Genomic DNA, 22486 nt, shown 5'->3' on the forward strand with positions numbered 1-22486 from the left:
ACAGAAGATGTAGCAATGGCTCACTGATGGGCTGCTGGCGCACCACCAACCCTGCGTGCCAGCTGGTTCCACACACACAGGTAAGTGGCACACAGGGTCCCAAGGCCTGGGCGCTTTCTAAACACATGCTGGGGTGAGCGTGGCACATGCAAGCACCAGAGCCAACCCAGGGCGAGGCTTGCCCACAGTGACTCCCCCACCAGCTCCCATGACAGTCCGCTGCGGGGTGGGACGGCAGGGGTGTCCCCAGGCCAGGGCCAAGGGGACACAGAGCTGTGGGAAGAGAACAGCCCCGAGGGGTGACCCCAAGAAGGGGAAGTGTGGGAGCAGGTTAGTGCAGGAAGACGGCCATCGCCACGCCGGATTCCCCTGACCTTGACAATGAGGTGGGCGGGTGCACCCCCGCTCTAACGCCTGCCCGAGCCCAGCTCTCCGCACACGACAACGCAGGGCTTGTTCTTTGGCATTTTATTTCAAAATTGCAGCAGAGAAAAAACAAAATCAACGGCAGCACCGAGGGTCGGGCCCGAGAGAACGGAGATGCGCGGAGTGGGGGCCAGTGCGCAGCGTGGACCACCTCCCCCTCGGAAACGGAGCAGTTGGGGGACGTGATCCCCTAGAGGGCTGGGGGCGCAGACCCCTGCGTCGGCCCCTATGGCTTTGGGAGTGTAGCGACGACATGGGAGCGCCGTGGACCCAGGAGTCTGGGCGCCCCCAGTCTGATTCATATTGCACTTGAGGTGAGTCGTCGGCGAGGAGGCGAGGCGGGACTGTGCTGGTCACACCGTGAGCATCCACTCGTGCGCTCTCGTTCCGTACTGCGGGGCACGGGCGGGGCGGCGTGAGGGGGAGCCGCACTACAACTCCCAGCAGGCTCTGCGGCGCCCCAGGAGGAGGGCAAATGGAGTTGCGCCCCAGCGTCTCATGGGAAATACAGTCTACTTGGCGGGGGAGGGGAGACAGGGTTCACAGGCCTCAAAGGGTATCTGGGGAGGCAAGCAGAGGCTCACGGGAGCGGCATCCCTACCCTCCCAGAGGCTCATGGGAACGTTGTCTCTAGGATTATAGGGGCAGCAAAGGACCATGGGAAGCAATTGCTCCACCCAGGATCAGGTTACCCAGGCGCTGCATGGGGGTCAGGGCATGGAGGCTCATGGGGAAGGCATCCCTCCCCCCCAGAGGCTCATGGGAAAGGCATCCCTCCCCCCAGAGGCTCATGGGAAAGGGCTCTGTCCCAGCAGGACTTTCGGGGCCAGAGGCTGCCACAGCGTTAGCCCAGAAGTCGAGCAAGGACCCAGGGGCCGAGCAGAGGCATCTTCACAGGACGCTCTGGGTCACAGCTCACCTGGATCGCCTTCAAGTCCTTCTGGAAGCGGAGGACGAGCTCCGGCCCATTCTCCATGGTGGGAATGTGGAGGTGCTGGGGGGAAGGTGCCATGAGGCCCAGGCTCGGCCGCCTTCCCCACCCTGCAGCAGCCCCAATGCCCACACTCTCACCTGGCCTTCGTACAGGATCTGGTGCACCGGGCACACCTGGCAGGCGGTGCCAGAGCCGAAGACCTCCCGCACGCGGCCCTCCTGCAGCGCGCGCCGCAGCTCCCTCATGGTCACCTGGCGCTCCACAACCCGGAACTCCCCCTGGGCGACAAGGAACAGCCGCCAGTCCTTGGGGGCCGTCCTGTCTTCCCGAGGATGAGAGGTGCCCCAAGACCCAGAGAGAGGGAGACAGACACCCCGAGGAGTCCACTCCCTGCAAGCACACCACAGGCAATCCAGCTGCCCCACGCCCACACAGGCACCCTACAGGCACCCTACGGATACCCCATCACCTCACGCCCACACAGGCACCCCATCGCCTCATACCTGTACAGGCACCCTGTGTGCACCCCATCACCCCATATCCACTCAGGTACCCCATCACCCATCACCCACACAGGCACCCCATGGGTACCCCGCAGGCACCCCACTGCCCCATGCCCACACAAGCACCCCACGGGTATCCCATCACCTCATGCTCACAAAGGCACCCTACAGGCACCCCATCACCCATTCCTGTAAAGGCAACCTGCGTGCACCCCATCACCCATCACCCACACATACACCCCATTGCCCCTCATCCACGCAGACACCCCATCTCCCCACACCCACATGGGTACCCCATTGTCCCAAGCTCACATAGGCACCCCAAAGACACTCCCTGCCCATACACCCACCCCAGTCACTCCATCATCCCATGCCCATATGGGCACCCTGTGCCCACCACCCCCATATAGAAACCCTACGGACAACCTGTTGCCCTGCCCCTACGAGACACCCCTCTACCAGGATCCCAGCACCCCACCCCCATGCAGGTACCCCACTAATCCACACCCATCTCCCTGTGCTCATATGGGCACCCCGTTGCCTCAAGCTCACACAGGTAACCCAAAGACACCCTACACCCACACAGACACTCCATCACCCCATAGTCCATCCATCACCCCATGCTCACACAGACACCCAGCGGGCACCCTGTGCCCACCACTCCCATATAGACACCCCACAGGCAACCTGTTGCCCCACGCCCCAACACAGACACCTTTCCACTAAGACCCCAGCACCCCACCCCATGCAGGTACCCCACAGGCACCCCATTGCTCCACACCCACACAGACACCCCGTCTCCCCGCACATGGTTGGTTGCCCTATTGCCCCACGCTCACACAGGCACCTCAAAGATGCCCCACACCTGCACATCCATCCCACGGGCACTCCATCACCCCACACCCACATGGGCACCCCACAGGCAGCCCGCCCCCTTGTGCCCTCTCACCCAGCTCCGAGCCAGGTCCAGCAGACTCTGCCGGATGACCCCGGGTAGGATGACGCCGTCCAGCGGGGGCGTCACCAGCTCCAGCACTAGGGCACGGGGAAGGGGTGTAGGCAGTGAGTGACTCCACCCCGCCCTCCATTCTGCTCAGAAGACAAGCATCCCAGAACCCCTGGGGGCCTGCTGGCACACCCACTCTTGCCCCCAGGGGGCTGCAGTCACTCACCCCCGTCCTCGTGGGTCCAGTAGATGAAGATGTTCATGGTGCCCACCTCGGTGAGCTGGTGCTCAGGCCCGTAGAGCCACAGCACCTGCTCGCAGCCCCGCCTCTGGGCCTCCTGCTGCACAAACACCGTGGGCCCGTAATTCCTGGGGCAGACAACCTGTCAGAAGGGGCCAGGGACCCCTGTCCACCCACAACACAACCCTAGCTGGGTCTTCCCAAAGGGGGTGACCCTGCATGTATCAGAGCAGATCCTGCCTCCTGCAGCTCCCCCAGGGCCCTTCTCCCCATCCCCCAGGGAACTGAGCCACTCTCTTTTTAGCCTTGCCACTCACAGGGACATAGGGCTCGAGGTGATGAGCCCACCATGCTGATAACATCACCCCCAGGGCCTGGCCCCACCTGACCACCTGAAGCAAGCCCAGAAGGACAGTGGGCACCCAAAGACGGGCTGGAAGCACACACCAAGATAAGTGCCACTCACCCTCCCAGCTTGTAGTCACCGACGCCCCCCATCCAGGCCCGGATGAACGTGGGGTCAGCCAGGAGCGAGACAGGGGTCAGAAAGTCTCCAGGAAAGTAAGAGCCCACAGGGCACAGGATGACGTAGAGGAGGGCCTGCGTAGCACCACCGATACCCAGGGTGGGCTGCAGGGGGCAGAGGGGCGGCGGTGTCAGGGACCCAGGAGGGCAGGGCCGGGCCACCCAGAGCCCAGCCTCAGCCATTTGAGGGACCAACCTACCTCGTTTCCGATGAACACGGGCCGCACGTACAGGCTGGTGCCAGCACCATCGGGCACCCAGTCCTTGTCCACCTGGATGAGGCGGCGGATGCACTCCAGCAGCTCCAACTTGTCAAAGCTCTGCGGGGGAATCCTGGGGCGTCAGGAGGACCTGCAGGCCTCGCCCCACTTCCCACCTTCCCGCACCCTCTGCCCGTCAGCCCGCCTGTCTGCTGTGCCAGAGCCCCTCACCGGCAGGCAGAGACGTCTAGCCGAGCGCAGCATGCGCTCCATGTTGAGCCACGGCCGGAAGAGGCGCACCTGTTGGTCCTTGCCCTTGAAAGCCTTCATGCCCTCGAAGAGCTGTGGGACAGGAAGCAGGGAGGGGGCTCAGCCTTGGAAACGGCGCAGACTCGGCAAAACAGAGCAGGACGGACACACCGAAGCAACGGATGGGCCTGGGTGAGCGTTGGGCTCTTGGTCTAGCACTCCTATCCCCAGCTGTTGAAGGCTTCAGGAACCCCCTTTCTCTCTCCACCCCCTCTGGGGACAGCACTGCGGCTCAGTGCTAAAGCCGTGGTCTGTAGCATTAGTATGTGGACACTGGTTCAAGGCCCGGCTGTCTAGGTTTTTGGAGTCCCAGCTCCACTCCCAATCCCAGTTTTGTGCTAACATCCTGGAGGCCGCAGGTGATGGTTTCAGAGGCTGGACTCCTGCCAGCCATGTGCGAGACCTGCATTGAGTGCCTGACCCCAGCTTTGGTGTGGCCAGACCTGGCTGTTACAGCCAGTGGGAATAAACTAGTGGACAGGGGTTCTGTCTGTCGCTCCCTAGACCTCGAATTAGCTTTTAAAACATTCCAGGCGTAGGGGTGGTGGTGCAGTGGATTGAGGCTCTCCAAGAGTGCCAGGGATCTGTGTGGGCACCTGATTCTTCGCTTCACTTCTGATCCAGCTCCATGCTAACATGATTAGGAAAGGCGCAGAGGAAGCCCAGGAGCTTGGGCCCTTGCACCTATGACAGACCCAGAAAAAACTGGCTTAGCTTGGCCTAACCCAATTACCACTGTTTGGGAAGTAAGCCTCTCTCTCTTTAACTGTGTCAAATAAATAAATCTTTTAAACGGAAAGTTCCACAGTTAATGGGGATGGATGCAAATACTGCGAATGTGTTAAGGAAATGGGGGCAGGTTAAGCCGCAGCTTGGGGTGCCTGCATCCGATTTCAGAGTGTCAGTTCTAGTCCCGGCTACTCCACTTCTGATCCGGCTCATTTCCGATGCACCTGGGAAGGTGGTGGAGCAGCGTCCAAGTTCTTGGCACTTGCTTGGGAGACCCAGAAGAAGCTCCTGGCTCCTGGTTTTGGACTGGCCCAGCTCCAACCATTGAGACCGAGACCATCAGGGGAGCAAATCTTATGAAGAACGAACAGTCTCTCTCTGTGTAAATCTTCTTGTTGGTTACTGTGGCGTGGATCCTGCAGGTGTGAGCTGGGCAAAGGTTCCCCAGCTCTGAGCCATGAGACCTGGCACCTGCGGGTCATCTCTCTAGAGGCCACCTGCCTCTCACATTCTTGCCACCCTTTGTTCTGCCCATCACCTGGGCACAGCTCTGTGCACCCCGTCCCATCCCTCCCCACACACCCCCAGCGCTTGACCCACCTGGACCCTGCAGCCCCTCCTTCCTGCATCTGTGCCCCAGTCTGGCCTCCTGCCTCTGTCCTCCGGCTAGTCCTCGATGTGGCCCAAGGAGCGTCTCCGAGCTGCCCTGACTCTGCAGCTCCAGTGGCCTTGGACAAGGCCCAGCGACTCCTCCAGTCCCCTCAGCCATGTCCCCGTCCCACAGTTCCAAGCTTCTCCCCGCCATCTGGGGCTTGCCCCTGGCTGTCCCCTCACCTCCTCCTGGAGGGTCTCCCCCCACCCACTCGGCCCAGGGCTCCCTCTGGCCTCTCCAAAGAACACACTGAAACAAAGAACACAAACAAACAGACCCTGGCAGTCTGGAGACAGCCCAGAACAGGAAGTGTGGGCGGGGCAAAGGCAGAGGTCATGGCCACAGCACCTGCAGGGAGTAATGCAGGGCAGAGCAGGCCGGGTGCAGCGTGAGGTTCTGGAAGGGCTGGATGCGGGGCTGTCCCCAGCCCTTGCTCCCCGTCCACTCCACCATGAGCATGTGGTCAGTAAACGTCTTCCCAAACACCAGGGGCTCGCGGGCATTGGGCTTCTTCTGAGGCGCATGTGTTATCTGCAGCTGCAGATCCGCAGCCTGAAAAAAGACGATTATCTGAGAAGAGGCTCCAAAGTGACCAACTACAACTCCCATGAACCCCTGGGCCTCACACCTATAGAGAAGACAGGTCCATAAGCACAGAGACTTCTGGGATATGCAGTTTCACCCCCCTGTACAAGGCTGTGGGCCTTGTACAGATGCTCCCATCCAGCCCCGGTCCCAACTGCTTCTGGCTAAGGGATCCAGTCCTCTTCCTGTCACCTTGAAATTGGTGGAGGCACATCTTCTGGGACCCAACAGAAGCCAAGGGACAGGAAGCAGCCTTCGGGCACAGACCTGGGAAAGCGAGAGAAGTGAGGGAGACCATGAGGCTGGCGGGCAGTGAAAGGGGAAATGGCTGGGGCGCCAACACCCCATTTGCTGCCTCCTGCGCTTGGGAGGGGCCCTGTGGCCCACCCGGGGCCCGGAGGCTCCCCACAGCACGCAAGGTCACGTCCCTGTCCCCAGAAGTGCTGAGTCAACTTCAATAGACTCCTCCTTGCGGGGTGAAGTCCAAGGGAGGTGGGGCCCACCCCTGGGAACTTTGGTCCCAGCTTGAGAGCAGCTCAGAGCAGAGGACTGCAGGGAGCCACACAGGTAAGTGGGGGCTCTAGCGATCCACGGCAGGCCAGGGGCAGGAGAGCCAGGGATTGTGTCCACCCACAGCCAAGACCCAGGCCTGGCCCCTCCTCCCTCACACCCAGGGGTCCAGCCCCTCCTCCCTCACACCCAGGGGTCCAGCTCCTCCTCCCTCACACCCAGGGGTCCAGCCCTCCTCCCTCACACCCGGGGGTCCAGCCCTCCTCCCTCACACCTGGGGTCCAGCCCAGCCCTCCTCCCTCACACCCAGGGGTCCAGCTCCTCCTCCCTCACACCCAGGGGTCCAGCCCTCCTCCCTCACACCCAGGGGTCCAGCTCCTCCTCCCTCACACCCAGGGGTCCAGCCCTCCTCCCTCACACCCGGGGTCCAGCCCAGCCCTCCTCCCTCACACCCAGGGGTCCAGCCCCTCCTCCCTCACACCCAGGGGTCCAGCCCTCCTCCCTCACACCCAGGGGTCCAGCCCTCCTCCCTCACACCCAGGGGTCCAGCCCTCCTCCCTCATACCCAGGGGTCCAGCCCTCCTCCCTCACACCCAGGGGTCGAGCCCAGCCCCTCCACCCTCACACCCAGGGGTCCAGCCCTCCTCCCTCACACCCAGGGGTCCAGACCAGCCCTCCTCCCTCACACCCAGGGGTCCAGCCCTCCTCCCTCACACCCAGGGGTCCAGACCAGCCCCTCCCTCACACCCAGGAGTCCAGACCAGCCCCTCCTCCCTCACACCCAGGGGTCCAGCCCTCCTCCCTCACACCCAGGGGTCCAGCCCAGCCCCTCCTCCCTCACACCCAGGGGTCCAGCCCAGCCCCTCCTCCCTCACACCCAGGGGTCCAGCCCTCCTCCCTCACACCCAGGGGTCCAGCCCAGCCCTCCTCCCTCACACCCAGGGGTCCAGCCCCACCTCCCTCATTCCAGGGGTCCAGCCCAGCCCCTCCCCTCTCACACCCAGCTGGGTTCCAGTGACCTGAGGTCTGACCCAACACCTTGGGACCCCCTGTGGTGGTGACTCGCATTCCCTTCCATTACCAGGGGCACTGGGTCAGCCGCTGGCACCAAGGCTTCCACTGGCACCAAGGCTTCCAGGGCTCACTTCCTTTTGCTCTCCACCCCTTCCTGGAAGTGGGATCAGGATGTGGTCTAGCTGTGGCATGGCCCCTCCCCATGACCTCTGACCTCACGTGACCCTTTTCTTAGCCATGCAGGGAGACCACCAGGTTCCGAGGCTGAGGGAACTACCTCCTGGCCTGCTTCTGGACTGTGTGCTGCCAGAGTTGACACTGACTGGGGAGAATGGATGACAGCTCAGCAGGTGAGCCTTGGGCGGCCCCCAGGCCTGAGCTGAGGCCTTGCGCGAGGAGCAGGGACAGTGCCTGAGCATACAGGCTGCACCCAGTGGGCGTTCCTGGCTTGGCCTCTAGGTGGCGACACGGCCTGCTCAGCCCTTCAGGAGTGGGTGTGGACAGAGGACACGGGACACAGGCAGGGCCACTGGCCTGTGGGCAGCTGATGGGCCCTTAGGGAAGAGCTGGAATAAAGCAACAAATAAGCACGAAGAGGAGTCAGCATCATGGTGCAGTGTGCTAAGCTGACACCTGGTGCGGCTCCACTTCCCATCCAGCTCCCTGCCTGTGGCCTGGGAAAGCAGTCGAGGACGGCCCAAAGCCTCGGGACCCTGCACCCTCATGGGAGACCCGGAAGAAGCTCCTGGCTGCTGGCTTTGGACTGGCTCAGCTCCAGCTGTTTGGCCACCTGGGAGTGAATCAGCACATGGAAGATTTCTCTCTCCCTCCCTCTCTGTAATTCTGCCTTCTTCTTCTTCCTCCTCCTCCTCCTCCTTCTTCTTCTTTTTTTTTTTTAAGATTTATTCATTTTATTACAGTCAGATATACACAGAGGAGGAAAGACAGAGAGGAAGATCTTCCGTCCGATGATTCACTCCCCAGGTGAGCGCAACAGCCGGTGCTGTGCTGATCCGGAGCCAGAAGCCAGGAACTTCCTCCAGGTCTCCCACACAGGTGGAGGATACCAAGGCTTTGGGCCGTCCTCAACTGCTTTCCCAGGCCACAAGCAGAGAGCTGGATGGGAAGTGGAGCTGCCGGGATTAGAACCGGCGCCCATATGGGATCCCGGGGCGTTCAAGGCGAGGACTTTAGCCGCTAGGCCACGCCGCCGGGCCCCTTCTTCTTCTTCTTAAGATTTATTTACCTTGGGCCCGGCGACGTGGCCTAACGGCTTAAGTCCTCGCCTTGAACACAATGGGATCCCATATGGTCGCCGGTTCCAATCCTGGCCGACTGCTTCCCATTCAGCTCCCTGCTTGTGGCCTGGGAAAGCAGGAGAGGACGGCCCAATGCATTGGGACCCTGTACCCGCGTGGGAGACCCGGAAGAGGTTCCAGGTTCCTGGCTTCGGATCGGCGCGCATCGGCCCATTGCGGCTCACTTGGGGAGTGAATCATCAGACGGAAGATCTTCCTCTCTATCTCTCCTCCTCTCTGTATATCTGACTTTGTAATGAAAATAAAATAAATCTTTAAAAAAACAAGATTTATTTACCTTTGCTGAAAAGGCAGATCTAGAGAGAAAGATGGAGAAAGATCTATCTTTTGGCTCACTCCCCAAGTGGCCACAACAGCCAGAGCTGAGCTGATCTGAAGACAGAAGCCAGGAGCTTCTTCTGGGTCTCCCACACAGGTGCAGAGTCCCAAGGCTTTGAGCCATCCTCTACTACTTTCCCCAGCGGTAGAGCTGGATGGGAAGTGGAGCAGCCAAGACATGAACTGACACGCATATGGGATCCCAGCTCTTGAAGGCAGAGGATTAGCCAATTAAATCATTGCACTGGGCCCAGCTCTACGTTCCTTCCTTTCTTTTCTTTCTTTTTTTAAATTTTTATTTATTTTCATTGGAAAGTCAGATATATAGAGAGAGGAGGAGAGACACAGAGAAAGATCTTCCATCCGCTGATTCACTCCCCAAGCATTGCAAGGGCTGGAACTGGGCTGAACCAAAGCCAGGAGCCAGGAACTTCTTCCGGGTCTCCCACGCAGGTACAGGGTCCCAAGGCCTTGGGCCATCTTTGACTGCCTTCCCAGGCCACAGTCAGGGAGCTGGATGGGAAGCAGGTCGGCCAGGATTAAAACCAGCACCCATGTGGGATCCTGGTGCATGCAAGGCAAAGACTTTCGCCACTAGGCTACCGTGTAGGGTCCCCAACTCTACTTTTCAAATACAAAAGCAAACAAAAAATCTTCAAAAGAAAAGCAAGACGTGATGAACATAAGCTGAACAGAACGGAAATGAAGGCACAGACTTGCTCAAACCAGTCAAATCATAGAGACGAGAGGGAGAGGAGAGAGAAGGGGAGAGGAGAGAGAGAGGAGAGAGGCGGGGAGGGAGAGAGAGAGAGGGAAGGCGAGTGTGTTGGGCAGCTGGTGAAACTGCTCCTTGGAGATGACCACACTCAGCAGCAGGTGCCTGCTGGAGCTCCAGCTAACGCTGTTTCCCATCCAATTTCCTGCGAATGTGCCAGGACAGCAGCAGACGAGGGTTCAAGCCCTCGAGTCTTGGTCACCCCAACAGGAGACGCAGCAGGCGCTGCCAGGTCCTGGTTGGGGCCTAGCTGTCCTCTCCATGTGGATGGAAGAGATCTGTGTCTCTGCTGTAACTTCAGACAAATAAATCTCACCAACACAAACACAAACACAACAACGCGAGACAAACTCAGGGTAAGACATGAGGGCAGGAGAACGCAAGATACAGCACTGAGGAACACAGGGACCCCACAGCATCCTGCAGATGGCAAGGCGGAGGGGGCGCAGGCCTCAGGATCCGGGAGGGCCCGCAGGATCCCCAGACACGGCAAGATCCCTGGCCACTAAGGCCTCGAGGATAAAGAAGGAACACCCTCCAACTCCAGGAGCCTCTTCCCAGCTGGCAGGAAGAGGCGGCCAGCATGGGTCCAACTGGCTCACGGGCACAAAGAGGTGATTCCCCACTTCCCCTTTATTGACTGAAGAGGCAGAAACAGAAATATGGCTTCTTCCAGGCCTTAGTTAACCCCCGTCTAATGTCGGGGCTGCGCCAGGCTGAAGCCAGGAACCTGAAGCTACATCCGGGTCTCCCACATGGGTGGCAGGGGTCCAAGCCCTTGGGGCAGGATGCCTGCCTCCTCCCCCCAAGGCGCACGTTAGCAGGAAGGTGGAATCCAAAATGGAGCTGGGACTGGAACTTGGGATGTCAGCAACTTAGCCACAAGCACTTCGAAGGGCTGGGACTGAATGAAGCAAAAAGGGAGAGCCAGAGGGGAGGGTCCCTGGGCAGCGCTGTGCTGACTCATCAAAGTCCGGTTAGAATCCAGGACGCACCCACAAAGAGAACTGTCCCCTCAACTTACATCAGAGACCAGGGTGTCCTACCACAGCTCCAGCTCTCCCTGTCCAGCCCGTTCTAACCCCAGGGTCCTCCCCACCAACAGGTAGGCCGTGCCTCCACTACAACAGGGTCAAATGGCCTTCAAGACTGTCCCTTGGGGTGGAGGGGTGCTTCAATTGCACCCCCAGTATGTGGGGCCAGGACCCTGAACGTGACACCTGTGGAAATCCAGAAAGGACTGTCCCAGCACTGCCACCGTCACCATCACATCCTCCCCTCCATGGCCCCGGGCCATATCCCAGGACTGTGCTTCCCTGCCTGCCAAGGGAAGATCAGAAGGTAAGAATCCGTCCCTTGTGTCCCCGGGCGTGTGCTGTGGCTGTGGGGATTGTGACAGGGCTTCCTCCCCGAGTGACCTTACTTTCTAAAACATCACCGGCTCTCCAAAGGACAAACGTCAGGCCACATCTCATCACGTCACGCCACGTCACATCCCACCCCCCGCCAGGACCATCCCCGTCCCTGGGCCCCAGAGGAGCTGCCCCGGCTGACATGCAAAGCAGAAAAAGGGCTCTTCGGGAACGCAGCCCTCGGCGGTCGTCTCGATCGTTCTAGAATGGACCGTGGGGGGCCTGGATTGGGGACCCTACGCCCTCCTCACGCCCCGCACACCGGCGCCCCCTCACACGGCCTCATCCCCTCTGCCGTGACGGACCCCTCCTCCAAGCCCCCCACTTTGTGTGTTTTTTTCCCCATCCCATCCGTCTGTCTTCTCACTGCCCACACTCGGGTAACCCCATCCTCCGCGGCGCCCCGCAGTGGAACCCGAGCGCGGGGGCAGCCACGGCGCCCAGCCGGACCCGCGGCACTCGCAGTGTGGTCTCTGCCGGAAGTGCGCCTGCCCTCAGGACTTCCCCTCGCCCCGACCCCGGGCTGCGCACCCACCTGGCCCCGTGCGACTGCGGCCATGATCCGTGCGGCGCTTAACTGGGCCCGCCCTGGCGGGGCCCGGGAGAAAGACGTTCCGGCCCCGCCCTGCGCACACCCCCCGCCCCGGGGCACCCCCGGCTCCCGGGGCAGCCGGGCCGCGCAGAGCGCATGCGCGCAGAGACCCACCCCCCACATCACACACCGCCACATTGTTCCAGCCGCGCCCGAGAACAGTGCCTTGCCAGGATAAGCAGCCGGAGGCCGGTTAGAGAGAGAGAGAGGGAGAGAGGGAGGAAGGGAAAGGCCGGGCAGGGGACTCCGGCCCCACCATGCCTGCATGGGCGTCTGCAACAGGCCCAGCGGCTCGGGGACCCGTGGGGCTGCAGGAAGGGGAGCTTGAACCCCGAAAAGTAATGTCAGCCCACCGCCGTCCCCAGCAGCACTCGGCAGCCAACCTCCAGGGGCGGCCTCAGAGCAGGGTTTCCTGGCGGCACCCTTTGGCAAGGTTCCCCCAGAGGCCGGATCGACCCGACCTGGGACTCAGGGTCCAGTCTTGGGGTCCCGGGGAGCCTCTAAGCCCTCCCGGGGAGCCCCGTCTTGCACACTTGTGAGGCCAAAATCCAATTCCTGGGCTTATTTGGGGGGGATGATTCCCCATGGGGCTACGTCCTGCCCCGGCACTCTCCTGCTGTGTCTTACCGTACCCCACTTTTTCTCTCTCCCCCACATCCCCCCAAGTCCTGGACTGTCCCCCCCACAGAACCCAGGGGGACCCCGCCCCTGCTTCCCAGCCAATCCGTGACCGCCACACACACCCCCTCCACGGCCAATCGACGACTGCCCTGCGGTGCCTCCCCCCTCCACCTGCTGGGGACGCCGGGCCTGCCGCTGGGCGCCCACCTGAGCCAGCGAGGACCGCTGCACCCCGTGCACCCCGAATCCCCAGCCCCTGGCTGTCTCCATTACTACCTAATTAGTGTAATCGCCTCTGCCCCCTGGGGCCTGGTAGTTAATTAGCACGCTCCCTGTGGCCTGCTAAGGGGCCGCTGGGCGGGACCCCAGGGTGCTGGGCGCTGTACACAGAGCGGAAGTAAATCATCCTGGTGGTGGAGTCACATTTATGGGAACCTGCAGGGTGGCCTGGCACACCCCACGCTGCACCTGGGAGGTGTGGCAGTCTGTTTGAGGGGTGGGGTGGGGAGGTGGGGAGTCAGGTTGGGGGGTGTGGGGAATCAGGGAGGGAGACTGGGCACTTGCACAGGGGTGCCTGGGCTAGCCTTGCACGCATAGCCCAGTTCGGCGCCCCCCGTCACAAACAGCTCGATGCCAGTGCAGAAGCTGGCTTCCGCAGCCAGGAACAAGGCTGCTGCCCCCACTTCCGCGGGCTGGCCCATGCGGCCCAGGGGCTGATGGGGACAAAATGGGAAGATGAGGTCAAGAGGGGCCCATGCCTGCCCCCCAAACCAGCCCCCTGCACTCCCTGGGGGGATCTGGCGCCCACTCCTACCTGGGTCATAGCACCCTCTCGGATGGCGGCCGTGGGGTCTGGTGCCAGGGCTGCCAGCCCCTGCCACAGGGGCGTCCAGATGTTTCCTGGAGAGATACTGGGGAAGTGTTAGAGGAGCCTGACCCAGATGCTGCCTGGTGTGGGGGGCAGTCACCCCATCTTGCCATTCCCCCTCCAACCCAGACTGCCTGCTCACCAGTTGACTCGGACGCCATATTGGCTTTCATCCAGGGCCAAGGCTTTGGTCATAGCCGTCACTGCCCCCTGTAGAAAAGGCACCCCCAGGCCCTAGCAAATGGGGGTGATCCCTGGCCTGTCCTCCCAGCCAGGGTCACCCACACCTGTCTTCTCCAGGCGCACAGCACAGCACAGGGGTCAGACTAAAGCTGGGGGTTGGCAAGTGGGGCTGTGGTCTCCCCAGCTCCTCCCACGAACACCCCCCCAAACCCCTGCTCTTGGGAGAGCCAGGTAGGGCCTGGCCTACCTTGGTGGCCACATAAGGAAGTGCCTGGGGCTGGCCCAGGGCCCCCACCAAGCTGGAGATGTTAATGATATTGCCCTGGCTCTTCCGCAGGTGAGGGAGGGCAAGCTGGGGAAACAGGAGGGGAAGTGAGCCTCCCAACCCCCCAAACCCCAAGTAGACACAGGGGGGCCCCCAGGCTGAGAAGCTCCACCAACGTATATGTGAGAGACTGACCTTGGCCAAACTACCCGCCCTCCCCTGCCTTACGCAGCAGAGCTGGCTGGCCCAGGCTGCTTCCTGCCCCTGGAGACTAGCCAGCCTGCACGGGCACTCCCAGGGGCACCCGTGAGTAGGAATGCAGTGAGCTCCCTGTGGAGCACCCCCTCCTCCTGGGGGTAGAGTGTGCCAATCTCAGAGCCTTGGACAAACTGTTCCCGCGGCCTGGAAGGCATTGTCCTGGTGTGACGTGTGTTACCGACTGGTTTACCCTGCCTGGGGTGCTCTCACCAGCATGCAAAACCCCACCAGCCATCGTCCCACACTAGCCGCCCACCAGTGATTTTGAGACCCTCACGGTGCCCAAGGGCAGGGTGTGGGATCCCATGAGTCCATCGTCATGGCAACCCTCAACAAGAGCAGCCTCTGGTCCTGGTGATGACAGGGGAGACCAGTGAGCAATGAGCGCTGTCACAGTGCGCCTAACAGACCATCGTGTGCTTCAGGCAACCTGAGGCCACCAAAGCCATAGGCAGACAGGCAGGCGGGCCACACGGGACTGCTAGGAGCACCGGACTGGGTATGCGGGTACAGGACGAAGTGGGATCCTGGCTCCCTGGGCCCCTCAGGGACCCTGTCTCATCCTCTTCTCCCCAGGCTCGACCCAGCTTTCAACCTGCCTCCCGCTCCCCAACCCAAGTGAGGTTTACCAGGGCCCAAGCCCGGGCACCAGGCAAACATCTAGTCCTCCATAAATATTTGTTCCTCCGGCCTGGAACCTCTCCCACCTGCCTCAAGGTCATTTAATGTGTCCAGTTTGCTACGGTCCTGGATCTGCCTGACCCTCTCTCCTCTCTCTTCCAACACTGGATCCAGAGAACTTCTCTGTCCCCTTGTCCCTCATCTTCACTCTGACCTGAACTCATTTTGCCTAAAATTTGGGGGTTCCTGGGCCTATCTCTGAGCACCTCCTTCCCTGGATCCCAAACTTCTTAAACCCTCCCCCAAGACACCTCTCATGGGGGTCCCCCTGGACATCATATCTCTGTCCCCCAGACAGAACTGGCCCTTCCCTGCCCAGAAGTATCCTTGCTTCACCCAGTCCCACAGCCACACCTGCCAAGGAGCTCTCGCTGCAGAGCATGGGCAAGAGCTGTGGGCAGAGCCAGACCCTGTGTGTCGGCTGGCCAGGAGGCCAGCAGGGGCCAGGTGAGGTCAGAGGAACCAAGGCCAGATCATGGGACGCCACTACGTTTAAACTGGACCATTGGGCCTCCAGGGCCACCTTTCCCATGGTCACTCTGAGTTCCTCATTGCAGTCAGTATCAGTGGGATTGCTCCTTCGTTCCTGGTCCTATAAGACCAGCTCCCCACCCAACCCCTTCGCTCCCTTCCTCCTTTGTCCCCTCCCCGGCACATGCCCAGTCCTCCACCTCACGGCCAGGCCTGCCACTACCATTCCTGCTACCAGGTACAGGGAGCACCAAGTCCTCGCCTGTTCCTCCCTCTCCCACGCTGGACCTCAGCGCAAACACGACTCCCTGTCACTCTTGGCCCCGTCCCCAGCTCCCGTCCAACGGAAAATTCGCTTACCCAAGGGTCCCCACCCCATGTGGCCTGGGTGAAGCCTGTGCCCTCATTTGCCCTGCACCGCCCCCCAGCAGGTGGCCACGGCCAGCCTGGGAGGAAAGGCACATGAAGGCAGAACCCCCAAGCAGACGGAGCAGCCAGGGGCTCCCAGAGCAGGCCGTGCCCGCCTCAGGAAGCTGATGACCATGACAGCATTCACACATTTCTTGAGGTCCAGCGACAGCAGCATCAACATACAGACAAAAACCTTTGTCCAAGGAAAAGTTTAACACCAGGGACAGACCTTGTCAGTCCTAAGATGGCTGAGAACCGGGGTGTGTGAGACACAGACCCTGATGGAGTTCCCGCCTCCTTAGCTAGGGTCCAGGCTGCAGCGGCATATGCCAGCTGGGGCAGAAGTCAGCCTGGTCTCTGAGCATTCTCCACCGGATAGGTGAGACAGCTGGGCAGGTGCCTGACCACGGGGGAACTGTGTGTGCTCACCTCGGTAACATTCTGACCCGTGTTGCATCAATATGTACAAGCTCGTGGGCCCACGGATGAGGCACTCACTGGTGACCTTACACAACGCCCTGGGGTGGGGGACGGGGATGGCAGTGTGGGCAGAACAAGTTTCACCAGGCAAGTGGGACACAGGGCTGGCACACCCCCTGCAATCTGATCAGCAGCTCCTGCCCCAGGGCCTTTACAGGCCCTGCTGGTGAACGGTGAGCAAGGCAACCCTACTTCTCCTCGACTTCCGCTGCTCAGGGCCTTACACCTGTCTCTTCACGCTTCCCCTCACTTCCCCATGCTCCTTTTGCCCAATCTGCAGCTGAGGCAGGGCCAGCAGGAGATCAGAGCAAAGGTTGGCAGCCACAGTCGCCGAGGGCTTACTCAGCCCTCAGCGTGGGACTCCAGGATGCCCACAGGAGCCCCCCTTGACAGGTGACAAAGCCAAAGCGAAGAGGCCCCGTGCAGGTATTGGCACAGGCCCCAGAGGAGACAGCTGGCAGCCAGTGTCAGCTCTCGCCTTTGAAAAGTAGGCAGCAGGAAAACGGACGAACCCTGTACACACTGGAGATGTGTGTGAACTGGGTGGCTTTACAGTTGGGCCACGCCAGGAAGGAAGCTGGAGACCACAGCCAGGGGTGGCCAGCGTGGCAGAGAAGGGGCTCCCTAACGGGCCCCCAGTACACACCTGCCTCTGGAGCAGGACCTCAGAATTGGTGCCTGAGCTGCCTGCCCCCTCACCCACACAGCATCCAGGCTCCCCTGAGATCCTCCCTTCAAGACACTAGGCCCCAAGCCCACTTCTCCAGTGGCAGCCCCACACCCCAGCCCACTGGCCACACAGCGTTGGGTTAGGTGGCATGCCACTCTCCACTGCCCTCTGCCAGGCTCTGTCTGACCGCCAGCTGCAGTGGGGGTTGTCTTTTCTGTGTGAAATCCACCTGAACAGCTAATCTGGAAAGAAATGCTGACAAGTTCACCTTCAAAACGAACCCAGCACCACGCAAGCCCAGGGTGTTGTGCTGAGCGCCTCAGCTGCGTCTGCTACGTGGCCACCAGAGGGCGCCAGGTCCCCACCTTCTGCTAAGGGACTTTCTAGGTCACCTGCTAGAACCTTTTGTGCCCCTTGCCCACCCCCTGCGCCCCTTCCCCACCCTCTGCCCTCCCCTCCTGCCCTCCCTCTCTCCCTCGGCACTGGCTGCGTGCCTGTGAGCACTACCTTACCCCAGGTTCCTTACACCAAAGGCTCCTTTGCCGGCACCTGCTCTGTCCTACCCAGCTTCTCAGGGTCTCCCTCAAATTTGTGATCATGTTGTATCTTTTCACTTCCTTGAAGCATAATCATAGTGGGTTACAGTGTGACTCTTCGATCAATGTATAGTATGTGTAATGATCAAATCAGGGTGATTCGTAGAAACATCTATCATTTCTTTGTTGGGACTTGGGGTCTTGATTCGAATGTCATCTGTCAGACAAGCATTTCTCAACTGCCTACACACCCCTCAGTCTAAAACAGCAACTATATATATTTAAAGATGTGTTTATTTATTTGAAAGGCAGAGTTATAGACAGAGAAGGAGAGACAGAATCTTCCATCCACTAGTTCACTCCCCAAATGGCCACAATGGCTGGAGCTGGGCCAGTCCAAAGCCAGGAGCCTCTTCTGGGTCTCCCATGTGGGTGCAGGGGCCCAAACACTTGGGCCAACCTCTGTCACTTTCCCAGGTGCAGCAACAGGGAGTTGGATTGGAGGTGGAGCAGCAAGGACTCAAACTCAAGCCCATATAGGATGCGGGCATTGCAGGTGGCAGCTTTACCCACCAACCACAGCGCTGGACCCCTCCCCCCGTATAGAGAGGTGGCCTTAGACTTGCTGCGGGGAAGCCCACATCCCATGTTGCAGGGTGGGCTGGATTCCTGCCGGCTCCACTTCTGATCTGGCTTCCTGCTGACATGCACCCTGGGAGGCAGTGGGCAATGGCTCCAGGGCCTGAGTCCCTGCTGCCCCCGTGGGAGACCACACTGTGCCCCGGCTGCGCGTTTCCTCCTGGCCCACCTTCGGGGTGAGCCAACGGATGGAAGAACTCTCTCTCTCTCTCTGTCTCTCTGACTCTGCCTTTCAAATAAACAAATCAATCTTTAAAAAAGACTCCTTGCGGAAGGAAAAAGAAAAAAGAAGGAGCCTACGAGAAACAGGACAACAGAAAGCTGAGCCTTCTCAGCGCAGCATGACAGGCACGCCACACGCTCAGGAGCTAAGTCACTGTGAGCTGCACACTTGCAAAATGGCATGACCAGATACACCGTGCACATACGTGCTGTGACGGGTACAGCGTGCACACACATGCCGTGACCAGTATACCATGCACACACCTGGCACACTCGAGCACACACATGTCCATCATGCTCATCCCCGAGCTTCTGTCACTTGCCAGCACATTGCCAACCCCCGTGACATTTGACCTTCACCTGTCTGTCCCCCACCAAGCACCCACTCCACAAAGGCAGGACTTCCTGTCAGTTTGGCTCGTTGCTCCTTCTGTACCCATGCTCACATGGTGTCGGTGCTAAGTACCCACGTAGTAACTTCGTTCATTTTACCGGGCCACAAGGTGGGAAATCAGGCTGTTCACATAGATGAGGGTTGTAAGGGGGTGCACAGGAGGAGGGGGTTGGGAACTGCCTGTCTGGTGTTTGTATGAGACCAGGACACAGCGTGAACTAAGGCCATGGGGCAGGAGTCGCCTCCCCAGGTCCAGGGATGGGGGTGCCCTCGGGCCTCACTGAGACTCATGGGGTCCCGGCCCCACCCTGGCACTGCCTCCCTGGGTGCCCGGCACAGCCCCAGCCACCTGTGCTGGCAACACCCACTCCCCACCTCTACCAAGCCAGTTCAGAGGGTTCTGGAAGGTTTGGGAAGGTTCCGGAGAAGCCTGGGTTAGGCAGCTACATGGGGAGCGTTAGCTCAGCGGAAGGGTTGGCACTCACATCTTTCTGCAAACCCTGGGCTTCTCTTGAAACAGGAAACAGCTTGCTCCCCCAAGACCCTGCCAGTGTGGGAGTCACTGCCCCGGCCCCTCTAGCCCTCACCTTGCACAAGGTGAAGGCTCCCAGCAGGTTCAGCTCCAGTAGGTCCCGGAAGCCCTGGGCTGTGGTCTCCTCGATCGGCTGTGGTGGTGGGTCTAGGATGGGAGGCAGAGGGGGAGGTGGTGAGCCGGGAGGCCCCTGGACAGGCAGCATGGCGGGGGCAGGTCTGGGATATCAGCCCTCCCCTTCCTGGGCGGCCAGGGGGAGGGGGCTGCGTAGATCATGTTACAGTTCTATGCCTTGGGCAACTGCAGACTGGGTGCCCTTGTTCTTGGACTCATAACTCTTTTAAAAAGTTTATTTTATGTAAAAGGCAGAGTTACAAAGAAAGGGACAGACAGAGAGAGATCCTCTCTCTGCTGGTTCACTCCCCAAAAGGCCGCAATGCTGGAGCTGGGCTGGTTGGAAACCAGGAGCCAGGAGCCTCTTCCGGCCTCCCACGTGGGTGTCGGGGCCCAAATACATAAGACCATCTTCTGCTGCGTTTCCACGTATATTAGCAGGCAGCTGGATGGGAAGTGGAGCAACTCGGACTCAAACCGGTGCCCATAGGAGATGTCAGCGAATGCAGGTAGAGGATTCGTTTGCTATGCCACAAAGCCAGTCTCATATATTTCACAACCACCCCTACACCTCTACTCAGGGCCACAGCAGATCGGGATGGAGGGACAGAGAGGCAGAAACTGGAGCGGGGAGAGCGGGCGTGCGGTTAGGCCGCCGCTTGGGGTGCCAGAAGCCGTTATCTGAGAGACTGGCCCCAGCAAGGGGTGCTCGGCTTTCAGCCCAGGAGAAAACCAAGCTGCAAACAGACGCCCCGCCCCACAAGAAGCCACTCCCTCCTCGGAGCCACGCCCCGCTGTAAAGCCACGCCCCAGAGACCACCCCTGAGAGAAGCCACGCCCCGTGTGAGCCACTCCCCTATGTGGAAAGCCACGCCCCAGAGGAAGCCACGCCCCCGTGGACACCACCTCAAGTCCTTGCAGCCCCTGGAGTTGGGCAGAGAGCCTCGCAGCTTGGAGACTGTCATGCTGTCCTGGTGGACTTGGAAAGAAAGTAGGTTGACCTGGCAAGACGGGGCGTCAAGGTGGACAAGGGGACCAAGGTGGAAGCAGGGGGTGTGGTAATGTGGGGGTTCACAGCCCGTGGGTCCCACAACTCACGGTGGCCCGCGTTGTTGACTACACAGTCCAGGCGGCCAAAGCGGCGGACGGTCTCAGCCACCAGGCCCTGAGGAGACAGGCGGGTGTGTCCAGGCTCCCAGGGGCTGGACTCCAGGGTGAGGGAGCAGGCGGGGCAGGGGACGGTGAGGCTGCTCTCACCCTCACTTCTTCTTCCCGAGTCATATCACAGGGGATAAAGACGGCACCCCGAAGCTCCTGCTCCAGGGCTCGGCCTCGGGGCTCTGCAGAGAACGCAGGCTGGGCACACAGGTGTGAGGGAGGGGCTGGACCCCTGGGTGTGAGGGAGGAGGGGCTGGGCTGGACCCCTGGGTGTGAGGGAGGAGGGCTGGGCTGGACCCCTGGGTGTGAGGGCTGGGCTGGACCCCAGGGTGTGAGGGAGGAGGGCTGGGCTGGACCCCTGACCCCTGGGTGTGAGGGAGGAGGGGCTGGGCTGGACCCCTGGGTGTGAGGGAGGAGGGCTGGGCTGGACCCCTGGGTGTGAGGGAGGAGGGGCTGGGCTGGAACCCTGGGTGTGAGGGAGGAGGGGCTGGACCCCTGGGTGTGAGGGAGGAGGGGCTGGGCTGGACCCCTGGGTGTGAGGGAGGAGGGCTGGACCCCTGGGTGTGAGGGAGGAGGGGCTGGACCCCTGGGTGTGAGGGAGGAGGGCTGGTCTGGACCCCTGGGTGTGAGGGAGGAGGGGCTGGGCTGGACCCCTGGGTGTGAGGGAGGAGGGCTGGGCTGGAACCCTGGGTGTGAGGGAGGAGGGGCTGGACCCCTGGCTGTGAGGGAGGAGGGCTGGGCTGGACCCCTGGGTGTGAGGGAGGAGGGGCTGGGCTGGACCCCAGGGTGTGAGGGAGGAGGGGCTGGACCCCTGGGTGTGAGGGAGGCTGGGCTGGACCCCTGGGTGTGAGGGAGGGGCTGGACCCCTGGGTGTGAGGGAGGAGGGCCTGGTCTGGTCTGGAGCCCTAGGTGTGAGGGAGGAGGGCTGGGCTGGACCCCTGGGTGTGAGGGAGGAGGGCTGGGCTGGATTCTGGGCCCTAACTCACCATCCTTGTCGCAGATAACCACTTGGGCCCCACTGTCAACTGGAACAAGAAGAGTGCCATTAACCCCTCCCGGTGGGTGCACTTTGTCCAGGCCTTGGCTGCTGTCCCCTGGCCACGCGGACAGGGCCAATCTCTCCCTTCCACCCTTAAGTCTAATGAGGTCCCCCAGGTTACAAAGGGCAGTGTGACATGCAACTCCCTTGGCCACTCCAGATGCTGCTGGACTCTGAGTCCTCAACAGGGTGACCCACGCACACCCCAACCACCTGAGGCACCTTGACCCCAACCCCAGCCCCCACACCCAGCCTCAGCCACAGCCGCGCAACCCATGGCCAGTGTGAGCGTTAGCCCTGCAAAACACAGGCTGCAAGATCAGAAACCTGCCTTCACACACGCCTCTGTCTGCCCCAGTATCTCCCTTCCCAATTTTGCTCTCCCAGCACCCAGCTCCCAGCAAAGGGACTCCCACTCACCAAAGGCCCGCACAATCCCAGCTCCAATGCCGCGCCCACCCCCTGTCACGATCACCACCTTCCCGGCATAGCGGCCTCCAGACGCCATCTTGTGACCTCCTCCTGGGCCTACTTCCACTTCCCAAGCATGCTGAGCCAGAAGGAACATATATAGGGGCCAGACCCACTGAGCCCCGCCCTAGGGGTGGTACCAGGAAGCCAGAGACCTGCAACTTTGGCCCCAGCCCCTCCTCCCTCACACCCTGGGGTCCAGCCCAGCCCCTCCTCCCTCACACCCAGGGGTCACAGCCCAGCCCCTCCTCCCTCACACCCAGGGTTCCAGACCCTCCTCCCTCACACCCAGGGGTCCAGCCCCTCCTCCCTCACACCCAGGGGTCACAGCCCAGCCCCTCCTCCCTCACACCCAGGGTTCCAGACCCTCCTCCCTCACACCCAGGGTTCCAGCCCCTCCTGCCTCATACCCAGGGGTCCAGCCCAGCCCCTCCTCCCTCACACCCAGGGGTCCAGCCCAGCCCCTCCTCCCTCACACACAGG

The 22486-nt window shown here is 61.0% G+C and overlaps 2 protein-coding genes and 1 long non-coding RNA gene across 3 annotated transcripts; 1 reads left to right on the forward strand and 2 right to left on the reverse strand.

The window, feature by feature from the left end:
- Positions 1–779: 779 nt before the first annotated feature.
- BCAT2 (branched chain amino acid transaminase 2) lies at positions 780–12127 on the reverse strand. Its single transcript, XM_004597181.2, has 11 exons — positions 11934–12127; positions 6243–6317; positions 5814–6017; positions 4007–4117; positions 3776–3895; positions 3517–3680; positions 3036–3178; positions 2813–2898; positions 1498–1638; positions 1346–1420; positions 780–818 (listed from the first exon to the last, which is right to left on the reverse strand). The coding sequence occupies exons 1-11, from the start codon at positions 12111–12113 to the stop codon at positions 780–782; spliced, it is 1338 nt and encodes a 445-aa protein (XP_004597238.2). The 5' UTR covers positions 12114–12127.
- On the forward strand, positions 6588–11214 carry LOC131482201 (uncharacterized). Its single transcript, XR_009246803.1, has 3 exons — positions 6588–6617; positions 7810–7924; positions 11092–11214. It is a non-coding gene; the product is annotated as an uncharacterized LOC131482201 (long non-coding RNA).
- Positions 12128–12876: 749 nt separating the features above from the next.
- Positions 12877–22193, reverse strand: HSD17B14 (hydroxysteroid 17-beta dehydrogenase 14). The gene is made up of 9 exons (XM_058674290.1): positions 21953–22193; positions 21480–21518; positions 20593–20675; positions 20434–20500; positions 19277–19368; positions 13910–14014; positions 13622–13689; positions 13426–13522; positions 12877–13324 (listed from the first exon to the last, which is right to left on the reverse strand). Exons 1-9 carry the CDS (start codon positions 22098–22100, stop codon positions 13151–13153), a joined length of 873 nt encoding a protein of 290 aa, XP_058530273.1. The 5' UTR covers positions 22101–22193; the 3' UTR covers positions 12877–13150.
- Between the last annotated feature and the right edge of the window lie 293 nt (positions 22194–22486).

This window comes from Ochotona princeps, chromosome 16, assembly GCF_030435755.1.
Source record: "Ochotona princeps isolate mOchPri1 chromosome 16, mOchPri1.hap1, whole genome shotgun sequence".
Classification (NCBI taxonomy): Eukaryota; Metazoa; Chordata; class Mammalia; order Lagomorpha; family Ochotonidae; genus Ochotona; species Ochotona princeps.